This window comes from Patiria miniata, unplaced genomic scaffold (genome assembly GCF_015706575.1).
Source record: "Patiria miniata isolate m_02_andy unplaced genomic scaffold, ASM1570657v1 HiC_scaffold_27, whole genome shotgun sequence".
NCBI lineage: Eukaryota > Metazoa > Echinodermata > Asteroidea > Valvatida > Asterinidae > Patiria > Patiria miniata.
The window spans coordinates 5,328,246-5,344,368 of NW_024037066.1; the positions used below are offsets into that span (position 1 = coordinate 5,328,246).

At 42.9% G+C, this 16,123-nt stretch overlaps 1 protein-coding gene across 3 annotated transcripts in view; it reads left to right on the top strand.

The window, feature by feature from the left end:
- The window catches only part of LOC119734200 (tyrosine-protein kinase ABL1-like), a 35,803-nt gene that overhangs the window by 10,032 nt on the left and 9,648 nt on the right, over positions 1-16,123 (top strand). For all 3 annotated transcript variants that reach the window (XM_038207554.1, XM_038207555.1, XM_038207557.1), the window contains 6 exons: positions 7,022-7,198; positions 10,574-10,878; positions 12,058-12,330; positions 13,730-13,814; positions 14,718-14,895; positions 15,193-15,377. In XM_038207554.1, the coding sequence (XP_038063482.1) occupies positions 7,022-7,198; positions 10,574-10,878; positions 12,058-12,330; positions 13,730-13,814; positions 14,718-14,895; positions 15,193-15,377 (1,203 nt within the window). The remainder of the gene's footprint in view (positions 1-7,021; positions 7,199-10,573; positions 10,879-12,057; positions 12,331-13,729; positions 13,815-14,717; positions 14,896-15,192; positions 15,378-16,123) is intronic.

Genomic DNA, 16,123 nt, shown 5'->3' on the forward strand with positions numbered 1-16,123 from the left:
TAATAAGCGAAGTGCATGTACATGTACGTGTATGTTACATGTACATTGTGGGTCAGTCTATTAATTTAGTGTACCCTTTTTTATGGCCCTGTTGCATCTGACGTTTATGATTTCATAATCTGATGCCGCACTTCTTGATGCAATTGTCCTCCAACTTTCCAAGAGGGATTATGAATAGCAAACTACATGTACACTGTACCTACCCAACAGATAAAGGATTGTTTGAAGTCATTGCTAATGGTACAAATACATGTCCTTCAATGAGAAATACAAAGTGCCATGGTAAAAGGGACAGGAAAAATGTCAAACTTTGGGCCCTAAATTCATAGAATCACCCTTTTAGGTTTGGTCATTTTGGACTGGACCACATTTGTGGTCTTGTCTTTATAGTCCTTGGCAGGGGGCAAGGTCGCAGTCATTCACATTTATAAATAAATCTCTGTGATCACCCAAAAGGTGTGAATCAGTTCCCCATATGTCACTTTCAATAAGGAGTCTTAATGACCGATAGTTTGATACAACAAAAATGGGTTTGTCCAACGTTAACCCCTGGACTGGTTTTGTTGCAAAGCCATTACTGGCAACTGAGGCTGTGCCCAAAGTGGCTACGGCTTAAATTACACACACGTCTATGGTAGCCGCTGCAGCCACTTCCCATAGACTCATGTGTAATATCAAGCCATACCGAAGCCTCAGTGTGTCAATATCAGGCCCAATTTCACGGCGCTGCTTAGCACAAAAATTTGCTTAGCACAAAAAAGTTTGGCTTATAAAAGCAGGTTATTAGCCAAAAACTCCATGTGATTTTCATGCGAAGCAAACAATGGCTGAATACCAATCACAAGCAATATACATCACGCAGAGTTTTGGCTGGTAACCTGCTTTTATAAGCCAGACTTTTTTTTGTGCTAAGCAAATTTTTGTGCTTAGCAGCGCCGTGAAATTGACCCCAGGACCAAATCTCGTGGACCTGTTGGGCATAAAATATTGCTGAGCAGTTTAATCCGCTTACCAGAAATTACCTGAGCACCAGTGACAAGCAGTAGGCATCGCATGACCTTTTAGCCGGTAACTGTTTCTTGCTAAGCAGATAGTTTCTCTGCTTAACAAGTTTCTCTGCTGGGCAAGTTTCCATGGTTAGCAGCTGTGTGATAAATGGTTCTTGGTTGGGATAGATAGATTCCGGAAATGACAGCTGCCTATCAGCTCTGCGCACACACAGCTGGGGTCGCTCTGCAGCTCAGCAATGTTAGAGCCGTGGGTGGGCAATTGATTGTCTGTCACTGAATTTTACATGTCAGTCGAAAGATTAGAAAGATAAAATAAATTGAAACACTGTACACATCAAGAGTGTGGGACACGTATCATGTATGTACATGTACACGTATGTACATAAACAATTCTTTGTGCACTATTGGCTCCGTGCGCCAACAAGAGAGGGCGCTTTTTTAACACTTTTGAGAGCCCTGGGACAGGACACACTGCATGTGCGTACAATAGTGCAAAAGTGTGCACAGCTTATTTTATTCTGAACATGCAGAAAGCCATAACGTCTTCGCGTGGTGGGCGCCAGGTGTCTGCGATGCGTTTGAATGTCTCGCTCAATGGTCTCCCCAACTCTCTGTTCTTGCCTGTGATTATGTACCTTTGCACGGAGCCCTTTTAAATAGTCGCTTGTAACATTGTGCGCTGGTATTTTGGCATGGCTTGGTTTTGGCAATGGTCAAGAATGCATTGCATTGTGACTGCAACAGCAGAAATTTGTGCTAAAAAAATACCCACTCACATCAGGCAAAACTTTAGCTTTACCTACATTAAACAAATATATTTGGGTTCAAGACATACTGTACAAATCTGTAGGAAAGCAAATGCAGCCTGTAACCAGTAATTTACATGAAGGAATTTCAATGACATTGACTCTGGGTACCAGACCAAGGTGGTTGTACATGTACAGTATTTATTGTATGCATTGTAGTTATTATTTGGCTATATTGAAAACATGTGAACAAATATTCTTTGGTTACTTGTGGCATATTTCTAGGAAACACAGTTTTTTTTTAGAAATGTGTATCCGGGTGTCTGTAACAATAACAGAGGGTTCTATATTTGTCCCTATTTGTCTGTGCAGTATTCACCGACATGTACAATAAATGTTGAATTTTGTACCCCAACTTTTTGATATCCTAATTCTTTGAAAAGACCTCAAAAAGGAAATTTGTATGTCCGGCATTAAAAAAACCCCGACTTCGCACTGATTTCTTGTTCCAAAAAATAACTTAAAATGGTAAGCATTCACATTCCACATTTAGCCAGTTTGTGTATTGGTTTATTTCAGGATTAAATATACAGACAAGCCAGTATCTGTAGAAATCCTGACAAGGTTTTGCTAACTTGGAACAAAATTTCAAGAAGTAAATATATGGGAATATTTTCATGACCGCAAGTGGCATTCCCCTTTCTCCTACCATGCTTCACCCAATCCGCCAACCTCCAAAAATGCCTCTTGTCTAAACTGAATCATGATTAGACCCAAAAACCTCCCAAGTTGTTCCACATCTCGTTCATAAAAAGTTTCAAAAAGACCTGCCCGGCCTGCTAGTCAGCTGAGTTGTTTTTTTTCAAGAGTCCCTTGCATAGATGTCGTTGACTCCTTGTTCGAAAGCGACCTGTCCACAGCGTGTTTGAGACATTGAGTCCCAGAAGAAGAAGAAAAACTGCTACTATACCCTAGAGGGACAAGTGGTATTTTGAAATGTCCGTCAGGGAGTGAGGATCCCAATTGAGGTGTTTTTCTTTCGTTCATTCTCCTTTTTTCCTTCTTCTTCTTCGTCCTTGCTTTCCAGTTCTTGATCAAACTAAACGGCTGTATTGCCCCAAGGCCCGGCAAGGGTAGCATTTCCACCGATCACCTGAGAGTGCCGAGCTAGTGTCGGGGGATTTTTATTGGGTTGTCCTCAGCGTGAGGCAAGTTGTAACTTGGGGATGAGAGGCCTGCACTTCTCCTGCAGCGGCCGGTGATAGGAATTGGCAAGTTTTTTTCTGAAGCTGTAAATTGCATGGGACTTGAAGTAATTGAAAATGGCAAAAAAATTGAACAAAGTTCTCGGGAATTTAGACAGGAGAACAAAAAGTACAGTGTAGAAGGTAAAAGAAAAATCCCCCTCCCCCAAAAAATGTTAATTCTATGAAGACCTACTCCAGTTGCTGTTAATTATTCCTAAAATTTTGTGCATCTTCATGACACTTTGGAACAAATGGAACAAAATACATGTATCTGAAGACTCTGAAAAAACTTGAGTACTCTTTAAAGTGCAAACGATCCATTCAGAAATTATAACTACCTTTGTGTCAAAAGAGATTCATGACCATCAGACAAGAAAAGTTTATTTGTAAAGAAAAAGATGTTTTTATTATGTTGCCATGGCAATTATTTCAACACCAAGTGCTTTAAATCCGTCAGCTTTGTTACTGTGTAATGTACATGTACATGTACATTGTGCTTTTCACGGCACAAACCATCTAGACTCTGTTCCAGGTGATAAATGGTTTTCTGCCCTCGGAGCCAGAGGGAGCAATTTCTCTTGATGGGGAATTCTGCTCTCAGCATTGGAGGTGTCGGAGGCTAATTGCTCCGTCGAGTCCCTGCACGGAATCGATTACTCACATTCAATACATGCGCTCGATGGAGCACTCGTTGCAGAAGTAGATCGGTGTTACAGACTGGGATGTAGTATTCAAGGATTTTAGAAATTCTATGCTTTTTTTGTGGCTTCAGATTTAGGATAGTGCATTGTTCTTGTCGGCCATTTTGGGAAACCATAGCGAACGATGCAGGAAGACTTTTCAAGTTGGAGGCAAACAGTCGGCCCTATTTGCACAAACGTTGCCAATGTTGACAAGCGTTCGCATTGTTCACATAAGTGAAACGCACCGGTGGAAAGGCACATGTACTATTGTCGAGACACACAGCAAGTTTCAAGAGCTTGGGAGGATTGCCTGTCCTCATGTATAAAGACAGGTCTCCAGTCTAGGACGTTGCTTGGTTACGCGCTTTTTTTTATGTCAGAGTCCCAAATGCCCGAATTGCAAGTTTCGTCTTGCTGAACTTCCTCTGTAGACAGACTTTAAAGCCTATTGGCTTCATGCTCACAAAGGGCCAAGTAAGGGCTCATGTGGTGCAACTTCAGTGATACAGACCATGGAGAAATTATTTCTACATGTACAGACACTCTTTCTGTAGCAAAACCTTACTTGGCGGTTAATCGCCATGCACCCGTAAATTGTAAGAATGACCTATGACCCCCTCCCCTGCATTGTGTATCAAAGGTGCATCATGTTCTTCATGGTTGAGACACAGGGGCGTGACAAGTCATAATTTGGTGTGTCAAACTTCTTATGGGGTGTGTCACTTTTCCTCAGTAGGTGCATCACAATCTGTGAAAGGTGGGTCAAAAATGTTGCCAAATAGTGTCAAAACATTTGGTGCGTCACTGCTCTGACACAGTGATGTGTAGATTCCATAAAAGACTGACCTACTATTGGACACTGACAGACCATTCTCGGTGGTCATTGAGTGCCCTTATACAATTGATAGGTGCATCCATCCCAAATCTTCCAAAATCCTCTTTGCAAATTGGAGGAATTTGCAGGATTGAGGCTACATGCCAAAGTGTGTTGCTGATTTTGGAGGACGCACTGTGTCAAGGTCTTGGGCCGGACCTTCCGTGCATAAATTTAGGCCTTGATAATACTTGAAATCCTCCATACCACTCTAGGATGTCACTGGCTCTGCCTCAACATACTGACAGTGACTGCCGAAGGATTTTGGAGGATTGAGGCAGTGGTCACCCCTCCAAGGACCACACTCAAGAAATAACGGAGTATTTTGCAGGATTGAGGCTTAATGTTATTTTTACATGGGGGCAGTTGGAGGATTTTGCAGGATTGAGGTTACATCCTAGCAAAAATGCAGGGTTGTTTGTAGCAAGCCATGAAGGCGTGACAGAAGAAGAAAAGGTTGAAGTTGTCAGTTAACAAGATTACAGCATGCCCTCCACATGCCAGCGCTGTGATTCAACACTCATGTCATTGTCCAGTTCAAACTTTACACTTGCTTCACCTTGTCCTTTCAAAGCTAATTAAAGTGGATTGAAGAGTTTAGAGTGCAGGGCTCGGAAGACGTAACTGCATGTAACACGCTTAATGTACTTGAACTGATGTACACAAGCCCATAATCCCCGTGGCCTGCGAGATTGGATTAACGGGCTTAAGTTGGTCCATGTGACCATTGAATGAGTCACGAGGGGGCAAGGACCGCAGAAGAACTCTTTATTGGGACGGAGCAATGTTCACATTTTTTCTCCAGCCAATTTCTGTCCTGAACATGCGCTGAATATTAACATGACTTTTTGCTCTTTTTGTGCCGATTGTAGCACATGAAGCAGAAGTTGTGGTAGTGCGCTTGTACAGAAGCGGTATTTACTATTAGCAGTGGATGGTACTGCTAGTACCCCTGATCGTCATGCCAATGATTATTTCTGAACCTTCTCAATTTATATACTCTTGCATGGATGCATAGCTTTGCAGCATGCGAAACACTAGACTGTAATAGACCTGAACGCAACTCAGTTTTTGGTCTTTGAAACCAAATTCTGCAATTTTTGGGGGTTTCAAATTCCTGAACGTTGTTCCAGTCTAAAATCAGGACCACTTTAAATGATGCATTTCCAAGTGCATGCAAAAATGCAACCACCAAAAAAAAAACCTATTTCTGCCCCATGTATTTGTACATAATTCAATTTTCAATGTTATATACAGAAAGCACGCCTGCCCTAAATGCAGGAAATGCCACCAAATTTCTAAACTTGCAGAAGTGCTGAACTTGTACGTACCGGTAGATGTACCCCTTGCACAGACGTCACACCCCTAACAACCCCCCCCCCCTAACGACCCCCCCCCCCTTACAGCCCCCCACCCCCTTTTTCAAGGTGCTATATATATCCCTCTGGAGACCCTTCCTTCATTTCCTCTAGGATATCGCTCACAGGTGTGCGTTTCAGGCAGGCAGTTACTGCAGGAAAATCAAATGCAGCTGTGTTGTGGTCTCATTCAGAAATTGGTTTTTCTTTCCAGTGTATATATACTGACTGTTTCAGCCTGGGGCATTTTTGTGACATCTATCCTTTGTTCTTTGTGTCCAGGTGCAATGCACCGTAAAATAATGGGGGAAATGCAAGGAGAGAGTGAGCAAATATGGAATGGTGAACAGAAAATAAAGAATATCTGATGCAAGTTGGCATTGTTTGCAGGAGTTGAGTCTGTCAAGTCATTTCTTAAAGGAAATTTTCGGAACTTGGTGTGCTAGTCATACTTATGCATAAATCTACTACGTTGTTATTAAAGCACTTGGTATCGATCAGTGATTTAACAATCCTGAAAACTGCTATCACGTATGAAATTAGCGGTGGAATTTCTGATAGTGAGGATTTCCCCATCTGCTCATTATCTCCCCCACGATGCTGAAATTCCAGGCCAAGTTCGGGCAAGGACCATTAGTCGACTACCGGTAGTGGTTGATTTGTGACGTACCTTACGCCTGCGCACTGATAGCAACGTGTGAACGTCTCTAGTCAAACGCTGGTCAAAATGTCATCGCAAAACTTCTGGATCCTGGCTCTCTGCTAGCGATATGAATGCGCGCGGCTATTGGTTACCAGCGAAGCAACCAACCCCAGTAGGCTGGTTCCAAATAGTCAACTAGCGTAGTCAACCACTGTCGACTAGACAGAGTTCAGGCAAACGTTAGTTAACCATTGGTCAACTATAGTCCTTGCACGAACTTGGCCTCAGAAGTACCGGTACTGTGGAATCCAGAATGAAGTCTAAACAAGGGCCAAGTCGAGTCTAGATATAATTTTTTGTTTTCAATTTTAGTTTTGGAATCATAAAAAAATCTCTTGTTTTAAAAGTACCCATTCCTTTACATTCATTTTCTGTCTCTCCTTTGTTTTTTTCTTATTAGAGAATTTTCCAGACAGCATCCAGTCACGGCCCCTCCCCAGCACCCCGTCGCACGGCCCGGTGGACCTCCCGCGATGGAACTCAAGCGAGGAGCTGAATGCCCAGGATGACCCCGAGCTCTTCGTGGTGCTCTACGACTTCAGTGGAAGCGGGGAGAACCAACTCAATGTTCGCAAAGGTACACCACATCAGTTGTTTTTTCTTCTTTTTTTCTTTTCTTTAAATGTTAACTTAAAAAACAGCACGCTGGTTTTAAAACTTAACAGGTTTGAACACTTCAAAACCAGCAAATAGACGATCCACTAAGCCCCGCCCCATGGTTTTTTGGACCAATCACAGCCGTGCTTAATGTCCAACATGCGTGCATGTGCGGTTGTGCGCACATGACATGCATGAACAGTATGGCGTTTGAAAGGCTCGCATATTGTTGCACAGTGTGTGGGGCCTAACAGATTGGTCTATTCTTGGTTCCATTCAAGTTTTCTCGAAAAGTTACTTGACAAATCGATCCTTCGTAACACATGAAAAATAATGTAAGAATAATTGCAGATGATGCTACCTCGTTACTAAAATCAGTAAAATCAAATTTAAATGTAACACGAAATTTTGGCAAACGTAAGATTAAGTTGTCAAATATTTTAACCTCACAGAATCAATAGAAGAGAAACCAATATGAAAACAAAGGGACGTCTTAGCTAATTGTCATAACTCTTGACAATATAAACATGCCACAACATTAACTTCAAGTTTCTGCGCTATTAACGTGACACACTTTCAAACATTTATTCATGGCAGTGGAGATAAAAAGTACGCAAATCTCTTTCGTAACCAGACGTCTGTAACTGCTAGCGTTTATATTTTTGGCATGTTGTATCTTTGACTTCTTTCAAATTCTTCTTTCGGACAAGATCACCTATCACAATGACCCAGGGCCCCCCCCCCTCCCAACCCCTCCCAGGAAAGACGTACAGAAACCCTGCCCTCTGACGTCGCTGGTAACGGTTGCCGCGGAAACCAATTAAGCTTCATATCCACAGGATGTTTCTGCTTTTTGCTTTTCCCCCCTCGACAACGTCTGGATCACGGAGTCCACTAATTTTAGCCTCGGCTTAATTAATCGGCGTGATTTGGTTCTATTTCAGGACAAAGTGAAAGTTTTCGTTCGGACTTGGATTCTGTTGGATTATGCGATTGACCTTGGATAAGCGAATTGTAATGTTTTGCAGCTGGACGTGCAACAACGTAATACATTTTTCATCAGTGGGCGGGGGTGTCTCCATCGCATCCGTAATTAAGTTTCAGACTGGTGTGGAGTGGTACTAAAGTACACAATTCCTGTTGTGAGGACAGAGAGACAGGAATATCAAATAACGTCCTAAGAGGTTACTGTTCGTTCATATAATTATAAAGGCCCGGGCAACTCCCAACATTTTTTTGAATCGGTTCCGATTCTCCCCCCGGATACAAACGGTTTCATTCAAATAGAGCAATGAAACTTACGTCACAAATATCCAAAATGAGCTACAGTAGTGAATGACTAATGCAAGAGATGCAGTCTCTCTCGTTAACTTGCTCATTCACCTCATAAAAGGTAGCGATTCTTTAGAAAAGTTGTTCTTCACATTGATTTGTACATGTGTTGCTATCCGTTATGTTTAGTTCTAGCATCAGTGTCAGACATGTTGTATCCAGCTGTCTAAAATGTTGCTTAAGGGTAGAGTTTTCCCAACAAATTTAGTGACCTTGAGAGCATGCCAACAAAAATGAGCCACTTCTCAACTCGCAATAAAACAAATCTCCATCTGACAGGGGCCTGTCAACTCTGGCGTAGTACTCAACTAGCTCATCAGTTCATTTCCTCCATACACTCACCGATCATAGATGTGAAGATTTCAGAGGCCCCTCGTTCACACCCAAGCAGAAAGGAACTTTTGGGGGGAGTTGCTTGACCTAGGCTAACCCCTCTGTCAGGATTATTGTCAATCGATTGGTTGAGACAAGTGCCCTGTCTCCTCCCTCCCCCATTGCCAACTCGGTTGAATCTCAGTGTTTTTTTGGTAGGGTAGACTTGTTCGAGAGTCAGGTTGAACTCATACGAGATGAAGAGTCCAGAAATGAACTCAATATCAAGGGCCGTTAGAATTTGGTGATTTGGGGAATGTTGTGGTCTACCTTGTGGATTGGACCCTAAGAACTTTTCTCTACTGAAGTACTTGCATTAAATCATTTGAGAATTGCCCCACAAACAAAGACCTGGACAGATCGTGAGACTGCCCAATATTGGGCTGGATAGCTCAGTTACGAGATCGCTGGTACAGTGTTGCAGAAGTTGCAGATTCAAAAACAGTGCCAGTCAATTTCTGTGTCAAATTGATATTGATTTCACTATTAAGTTCCTGTGAAATAAGACCATAAATATTCATGCGCCATTTCAATTGAAATTCCATACATATTGACTTTGGGCAAAGCATTTGTCGGTCACACAGATATTAATCTTAGGACTCTATCAATCACTACTGAACAATAAATATACGTTGTGAAAACCACACTCCAAGTACCATTGGAATTTAAAAAAAAACTTGCATGGTGTGCTAAGTGAAACTGTGCCCACCCCGATCCTCATTGTTGGTGGCCCCACTTTTGAATTCTCTGACCAACTGGGCTGTTGATATTCCTCACTTAGCGCTTAGTCTCCAGTAAACTTTGGAACGTGAACGTTCTAATCCCAGTTACCTGACCTACTTCTGAGCGACACACTTTTCAAGACAAACTAGGCTGACAGGGAGTTGTCGTCAGCTCATGTTTGTCACCCCAGAGGGTTAGAATTCTGTCATTAAGAACATCGCTGCTTTCCGGTCTCCGAAGTGTTCAGCAGCGGGCGGTTAAAAAAAGAAGGAAGATTGCGTCATCATGGTTGGAAGTAATACGATTGGGGAAATGGGTCTCTACTCAGATGCGATGTTTGGCACATTTTATACAACTATTAAAACATGCTTTGTAGGATGCAGCTGTGAATGTTTCCACAATACACGTATTTAGTTTCAAGCCTTGCTCCAAAATAGCTTTCCTTTCTTTATCCCATGGGGTAGTTTGTTGTACTTTTACTAGTAAGTGTCAAGTTCAAATAACCTGTGGAATTCTTGAAGTCTTTTTTCTTAGGGCTCACGTTGTCAAACAGGTTGGATGCAATATTTTATCAATTCTGTTGTGTATACCTGTAGCTCTTATTTGCGTACAACGTATGTTGTGCGTCAGGTACAAAAAAATGTTGATACAAAACTGAAGTTCTTCTTTTTTTTTCAAATATTAAAGAAAATTTTTTTAGGAGCAATTGTGTTAAAATTATATGAAATAAGCATTCATCAACCTGAAAGAATTCGATCTACTCCTATTATAACCGATTTTCATGATTTTCTTGTGAATTAAGTTCATTTGAAAAAAAAAAAGTATTGATTTGGGACTTGGATTAGAAGCCTCTGCATTGGTAGTAGTTGTTTGGTTGGTTTGTTTTGTCCTTCCTTTTGAAAATGCATCTTTTGTTTTTGTTTGGCAGATGAGAATGTGCGCATCATCTCCTACAACAAGAACGGCGAATGGTGCGAAGCCAAGAAGACGTCCAACGGCAAGTCAGGCTGGGTGCCTTCCAGCTACGTCACCCCCGTCAGCAGTCTAGAGAAGCACTCGTGGTACCACGGCCCCATCTCCCGCACCGCGGCCGAGTACTTGCTCAGCAGCGGCATAGACGGCAGCTTCCTGGTCCGTGACAGCGAGAGCAGCCCAGGCCAGCTGTCCATCTCGCTGCGCTTCGCTGGGAGGGTGTACCACTATCGGATCAACCACTCCCCAGATCTGACCAAGGTAGATTCATAAGTCTCGATCGAGAGTGGGTTTGGATTTAAGTTGTTCCTCTAATGCAAAAAAAACCCAAAATGTGAAGCCGCAGTGGTGGCAGAGGGTGCTATCACCAAGATAAATTAAGTCTGGAGAATTGTGTTACTAGGATCAAAGATATTCTGAGCATAAATTCAAATTTGGATATTCTCCGATTGTTGATGATTTTATCAGTGTATCAGTAATACCGTGGGAACAAATATCGACTTCGAAAAAAGTCAGTAGTGGCGGGATTCAAATTCTGATTTTTTTTAACACTCAGTTTGAGTTCCACTTTTCGGGTTATATTGTGGAAACCGGATATTTGAAACCAACCTTTAAAAAAATCAGGTCTTTCATTTTTTGGGACACATGCTAAACAAAATAACTTTCTCCATCATCCTCCAATTTTCTCAATAGTCTCTGATTGTGACCACATTCTTTCAGTGGTGTTTATAGATAGCGTGCCCATTTCGGGCGATTCACAATGTAGTGCGCCACCAAGAGTTTGCCATGAAGAGTCCATTTTTCAAGTTTCCGGTCGACAAAACACGGCCCATTTGAATGAGTGTCAGTAGACAACTTGAGCTAATTTGTTATATATTGGGGTATAGCGTTCTGCCACCTTACAAAAAACACCATATTGATAAAATGAAAAGGGCAAACAGATCCTTGAATCATACGCTTGGAAACTACTGACCGGAAAAACTAACAATTTCAAATGTCCCGCGCTGCGAATTTGTCGACCATCTCCCACAATGCACTGGGAAAAATGAACTCTCCATGGCGAACTCTTGGTGGCACACTGCATTGTGAATCGCCCGAATTCCCACACATGTTTTCAACATGACCGCTCTGGAGTGTTTTGGTAAAGTCCCAGTGGTCATCGAATCCCACAAACTATACCCAGTCATTGGGAGGGCATTACATGCGGCACCTCACTCGTCACTCTTTGTTGGCGTGACTGTGAGCTGAATGGGAGCTTCTGGTAAAATCGGATAACCGTTATTCCGTTGAAGGCAAGGTACAGAGAGTGGTACCAGTGCAACAATTTGAATTACGTGAGGCTTGAAATTAAACCCCAAAACAAAGATGAAGAAACTTAAGGGTTTTTCATCACTTAGTTGAAATCATCAAATAATTTTAATTTCTCTCTCTCTCTCTTAGTTCTTTGTCACTAACGAGAGCCAGTTCCCGACCGTAGCCGAGCTGGTCCACCACCATTCCAAGGACGCCGACGGCCTGATCACCACGCTACGGTTCCCTGCGGCCAAGACCAACAAGCCAACGATCTACGGCGTCTCACCGCAGCCAGACGAGTGGGAGATTGAGCGGACAGACATCTCCATGAGGAACAAGCTGGGCGGGGGGCAGTACGGGGAGGTGTACGAGGCTGTCTGGAAGAAGCACAGCAAGATCGTGGCAGTCAAGACAGTCAGGGTACGTTGAAACTTTAAAAAAAAAATGAAATTGTGGAGAAATAATCACCTGACTTGGATAGCAACTTAACTCTTTCAGTGCCAGCGAAATTTGAAAAGTTTAACCCTAAAGTGCCCAACTTCGAGCGTTTTTGTTAATTGTTCGAAATTCTGTAAAAAAAAAAAGTAAATAAGTTTTACTCACTAAATTTGTTGTTGTTGCTCTCTGGTATATCCTTGATATATTGGAAAGTCAAAAGTAGTCACAAACATACTGATACACCCTGAAACACTGGCCTGAACACAGGGGAATTCCGCACTTTTTGCAGAAAATACGAGATTTAGTGCTGCGCCCTCTCGCAAGAACTCGAATGAAAAAATAAATACAGGTCGTTCATGCATGAAAATGGTACCATTAGAAAGAGCGAGAGCGCCCCCTTTAGATAACATATTTACTCTACCTCATACATGTACGAGGTTTGGCAATTTAAGTACGAACATTTACGAACATTACTTCGTACATGTACGAGGTTGGCACTTTTGTACTAACAAATATACCTCGTACATGTACGAGTTTGGCACTGAAAGAGTTAACAGCTGGTCAGTCATTTCATAAATTTACAGTCATCAATATTTCAATGTTTTAGTTGAGTCTTTCACAAGTCCATTAAAAACTCCAGTCACAAATCACATGTCAGGGTACAGACAAGCTTTGGAATTGTTTTAGGGCAAAACTGAAATTGCGGAGAAAAAAAAAATTGACTCGAAGATGGCTTGAAAACCATCAGGTGATCAAATCAGTTCACAAACACAAATCGTAAATATTTCAGTGATGTAGTGAAGGCAATCACAAGTCTTGTGATGAGTTACAGAGGATTAACATTAGCAAGGGAATGCCTTTGCTACACTTCGCCTGACTTGACTTGGGATCAGATTACTTGTGATGGACTTGTGATGCATGCTGCTACAACAAAGAAATATTTTGTCGAAGTCCGCAGTATGTCAGTTCGACTTTTTTGGAAAGCCATGAAAATGAACTTTAGGCCATAGAGTTTCTTTGACAAACATCAGCTGAAGTAACAAGTGGTCACCAGTCAAATTCCAATTCTGCATAATGCTTTTAGTTGGTACTCGGAGAGATTCTTCTCACCATATTTTAAAAAAAAATAAAATAAGTGACATTTACTGCTGATATTAACACATATATCTAGCACAAAAGCAAAATTTTAAAAAGCGGTAAGTTGAGGTTAAACTACGAGGTACCCCATACAACACTGTAAAACCTCATTGAAACTAGAGGTGAACCTGGAGATAACACCTGTTGAGTTTTGCATTCTCCCCTTACAGCATTTAATGGAGGCTATACATCCTCAGATATGCAAAACATAATTTCTACAAAGAATTTTTGTTTTCCTACTTAGGAAGAGAATATGAGAGTGGACGAGTTTTTGCGAGAGGCAGCGGTCATGAAGACGATCAAGCATCCCAATTTGGTCCAGCTACTAGGTAAGGCCACGTCTGAATTACATGGTTACGGCTAGAAATTACACACGAGTCTATGGGTTGTGGCTGTAGCCACTACTAAATAGAGGCTCTGCTTACTGTGGATTCTGTGCATGTAAAGTAGATGGTGCATTTTGACAGCTTACGAGAGCTCTTGGGAGGGATACATCGTTTGCCCTGACACACAGGAATAGAGGTTGGCGCACATAAAGAATGCTATGATCCAGTGGCTATGGTGTGTGACTCATGTATGATGGTACATGGGTTCGAACCCTGTCAGGAACATGGTGTTTGTGCCCTCAGGCAAGACACCTAACTACAATTGCCTCTCTCCACCCGGGAGTATGCATGGGTACCTGTGAGGGTAGAGGACCAAATGTGCGCTGATATTGGCTGCCGCGTGGTCTCTTGGCCTCTTGGCCTGATGAACGGGTGAATAATGTAAAGTGCTTTGAGATTGTTGATACGATGGAAAGCGCTATATAAGCGCTGTAATTTTATTATTTACGTATGGTGTACGCACAACTAATTTCTCAAGTGCCAGCACTTGAAGCAGAGAATGGTGATCATAAGCAAATTTTGTGGTTAGCAGGCCATGCATTTTGAACTTTTTAAATACAGATTATTATCTGTAATAGATATCCGGTGATTTCATCGTGTAGAGGAGGTGATGTAGAAAATGGGTAAGCACCAAATTTCAGAGCTTTTGATGCAGCACAAAATTGTGGACACAAGCTGCGCAGAATTGTGGGGCTAGCAGAGCGATGAAATTGGACTGTACCATTGTGAGTAAAAGTCACCATGTAATAACTAAGGATTCCGTGCTAACGTTTAAGTTCAAAATGCTTATCACGGGCTCAGTATACTGCTTTCAAGTTTTCAACAAGTTTGTTCTTTCCCCCGCAGGCGTATGCACCCGTGAGCCCCCCTTCTACATCATCACTGAGTTCATGCAGCACGGCAATCTCTTGGAGTACCTCAGGGAGAATGATGACACCACACTGCCGGCCGTCACGCTGCTCTACATGGCCTCCCAGGTGGCCTCCGCCATGTGCTACTTGGAGTCCAAGAGCTTCATTCACAGGTCAGTCCTCAACCCCCAACCCCTCATCTTTACCCCCCCCCCCCAACCCCCATGCCCATCCCCCACCCCCATCCCCCCCACTCCCCACCCCCACTCCCCACCCCCACTCCCGTGAGCCCTGGCTTTGCTTCTAATTTAAAAAATTGTCGGTACAACATTGATGAAAGACATTAGTCGTAACAGGATTCGAACTTGTGACCTCTGGAACACCGTACCATCATCCTACCATCTTGAGCTACCCATTCCTATGTTGACAATCTCCCAATTTCTCCATATCATTTTTCTTCCCCCTCCCAGGGATCTGGCAGCGAGGAACTGCCTGCTGGGCGACAACCACCTGGTCAAGGTGGCTGATTTTGGCCTGGCCAGGATCGTGAGCGGTGACATCTACACGGCCCAGGCCGGGGCCAAGTTCCCCATCAAGTGGACAGCCCCGGAGAGCCTGGCTTACAACAAGTTCTCCAACAAGTCGGACATATGGGGTGAGTGGGCGCAAGGCTCAAGTTGAGATTCTTTCTATTCTCTCATAGGGCTTGACCAAGATGAGTTTGAAGACCAGCTGAGTGTGCACAGACCTGCGTCTTTGTAAGGAGAATGCTAGTCTTACTCTAAGACTGGATTTGAATTTGATTTTCCTCATACAGCTGGTCTATGACAGCAAAGTCTGTCACGAGCCAATATGGTCCATCAGGCCAACATTTATCTCTGGTTTCAGTAGCATGAAACGACTGAGAATATTTCTATTCCCCCTGGATGGGATGCTAGTCCATCGCAGGTTGCTTCCCAGCTAATGCCAGTACACATTCATACTCCTGGGTGGAGAGAGGCTTGCCCAAGGACACAACACATTGTCAGCAGCTGGATTGGAACCCCTTACCCTCTGATCATGAGTCACAAACCCTAACCACTAGGCCACACTTCCCCTTGGTTATCAAAGGTACTTTGGCAGTGCTACCCAGGAAATTCTGAGCGTACCTCCCGCATACATTACCTTGAATATATCACTTAAAGGTATGCTCGGACTTTCCTGGGTAGCACTGCCAAAGTTCCTAAGACTTGATTTGATTCAACTTGTTGATGGCAACCTCTTCCGCCGCGGCGGTGCTTTACCTCGCTTGTTATAGGGACTGGCTGTTTTAGGGGAATTTCCTAATCATCTTGGATCACAACTGAAAATGGACACATGGTTGAAATGTCGCCAGAGCGTCCCCTGATAACCGTAAAAATT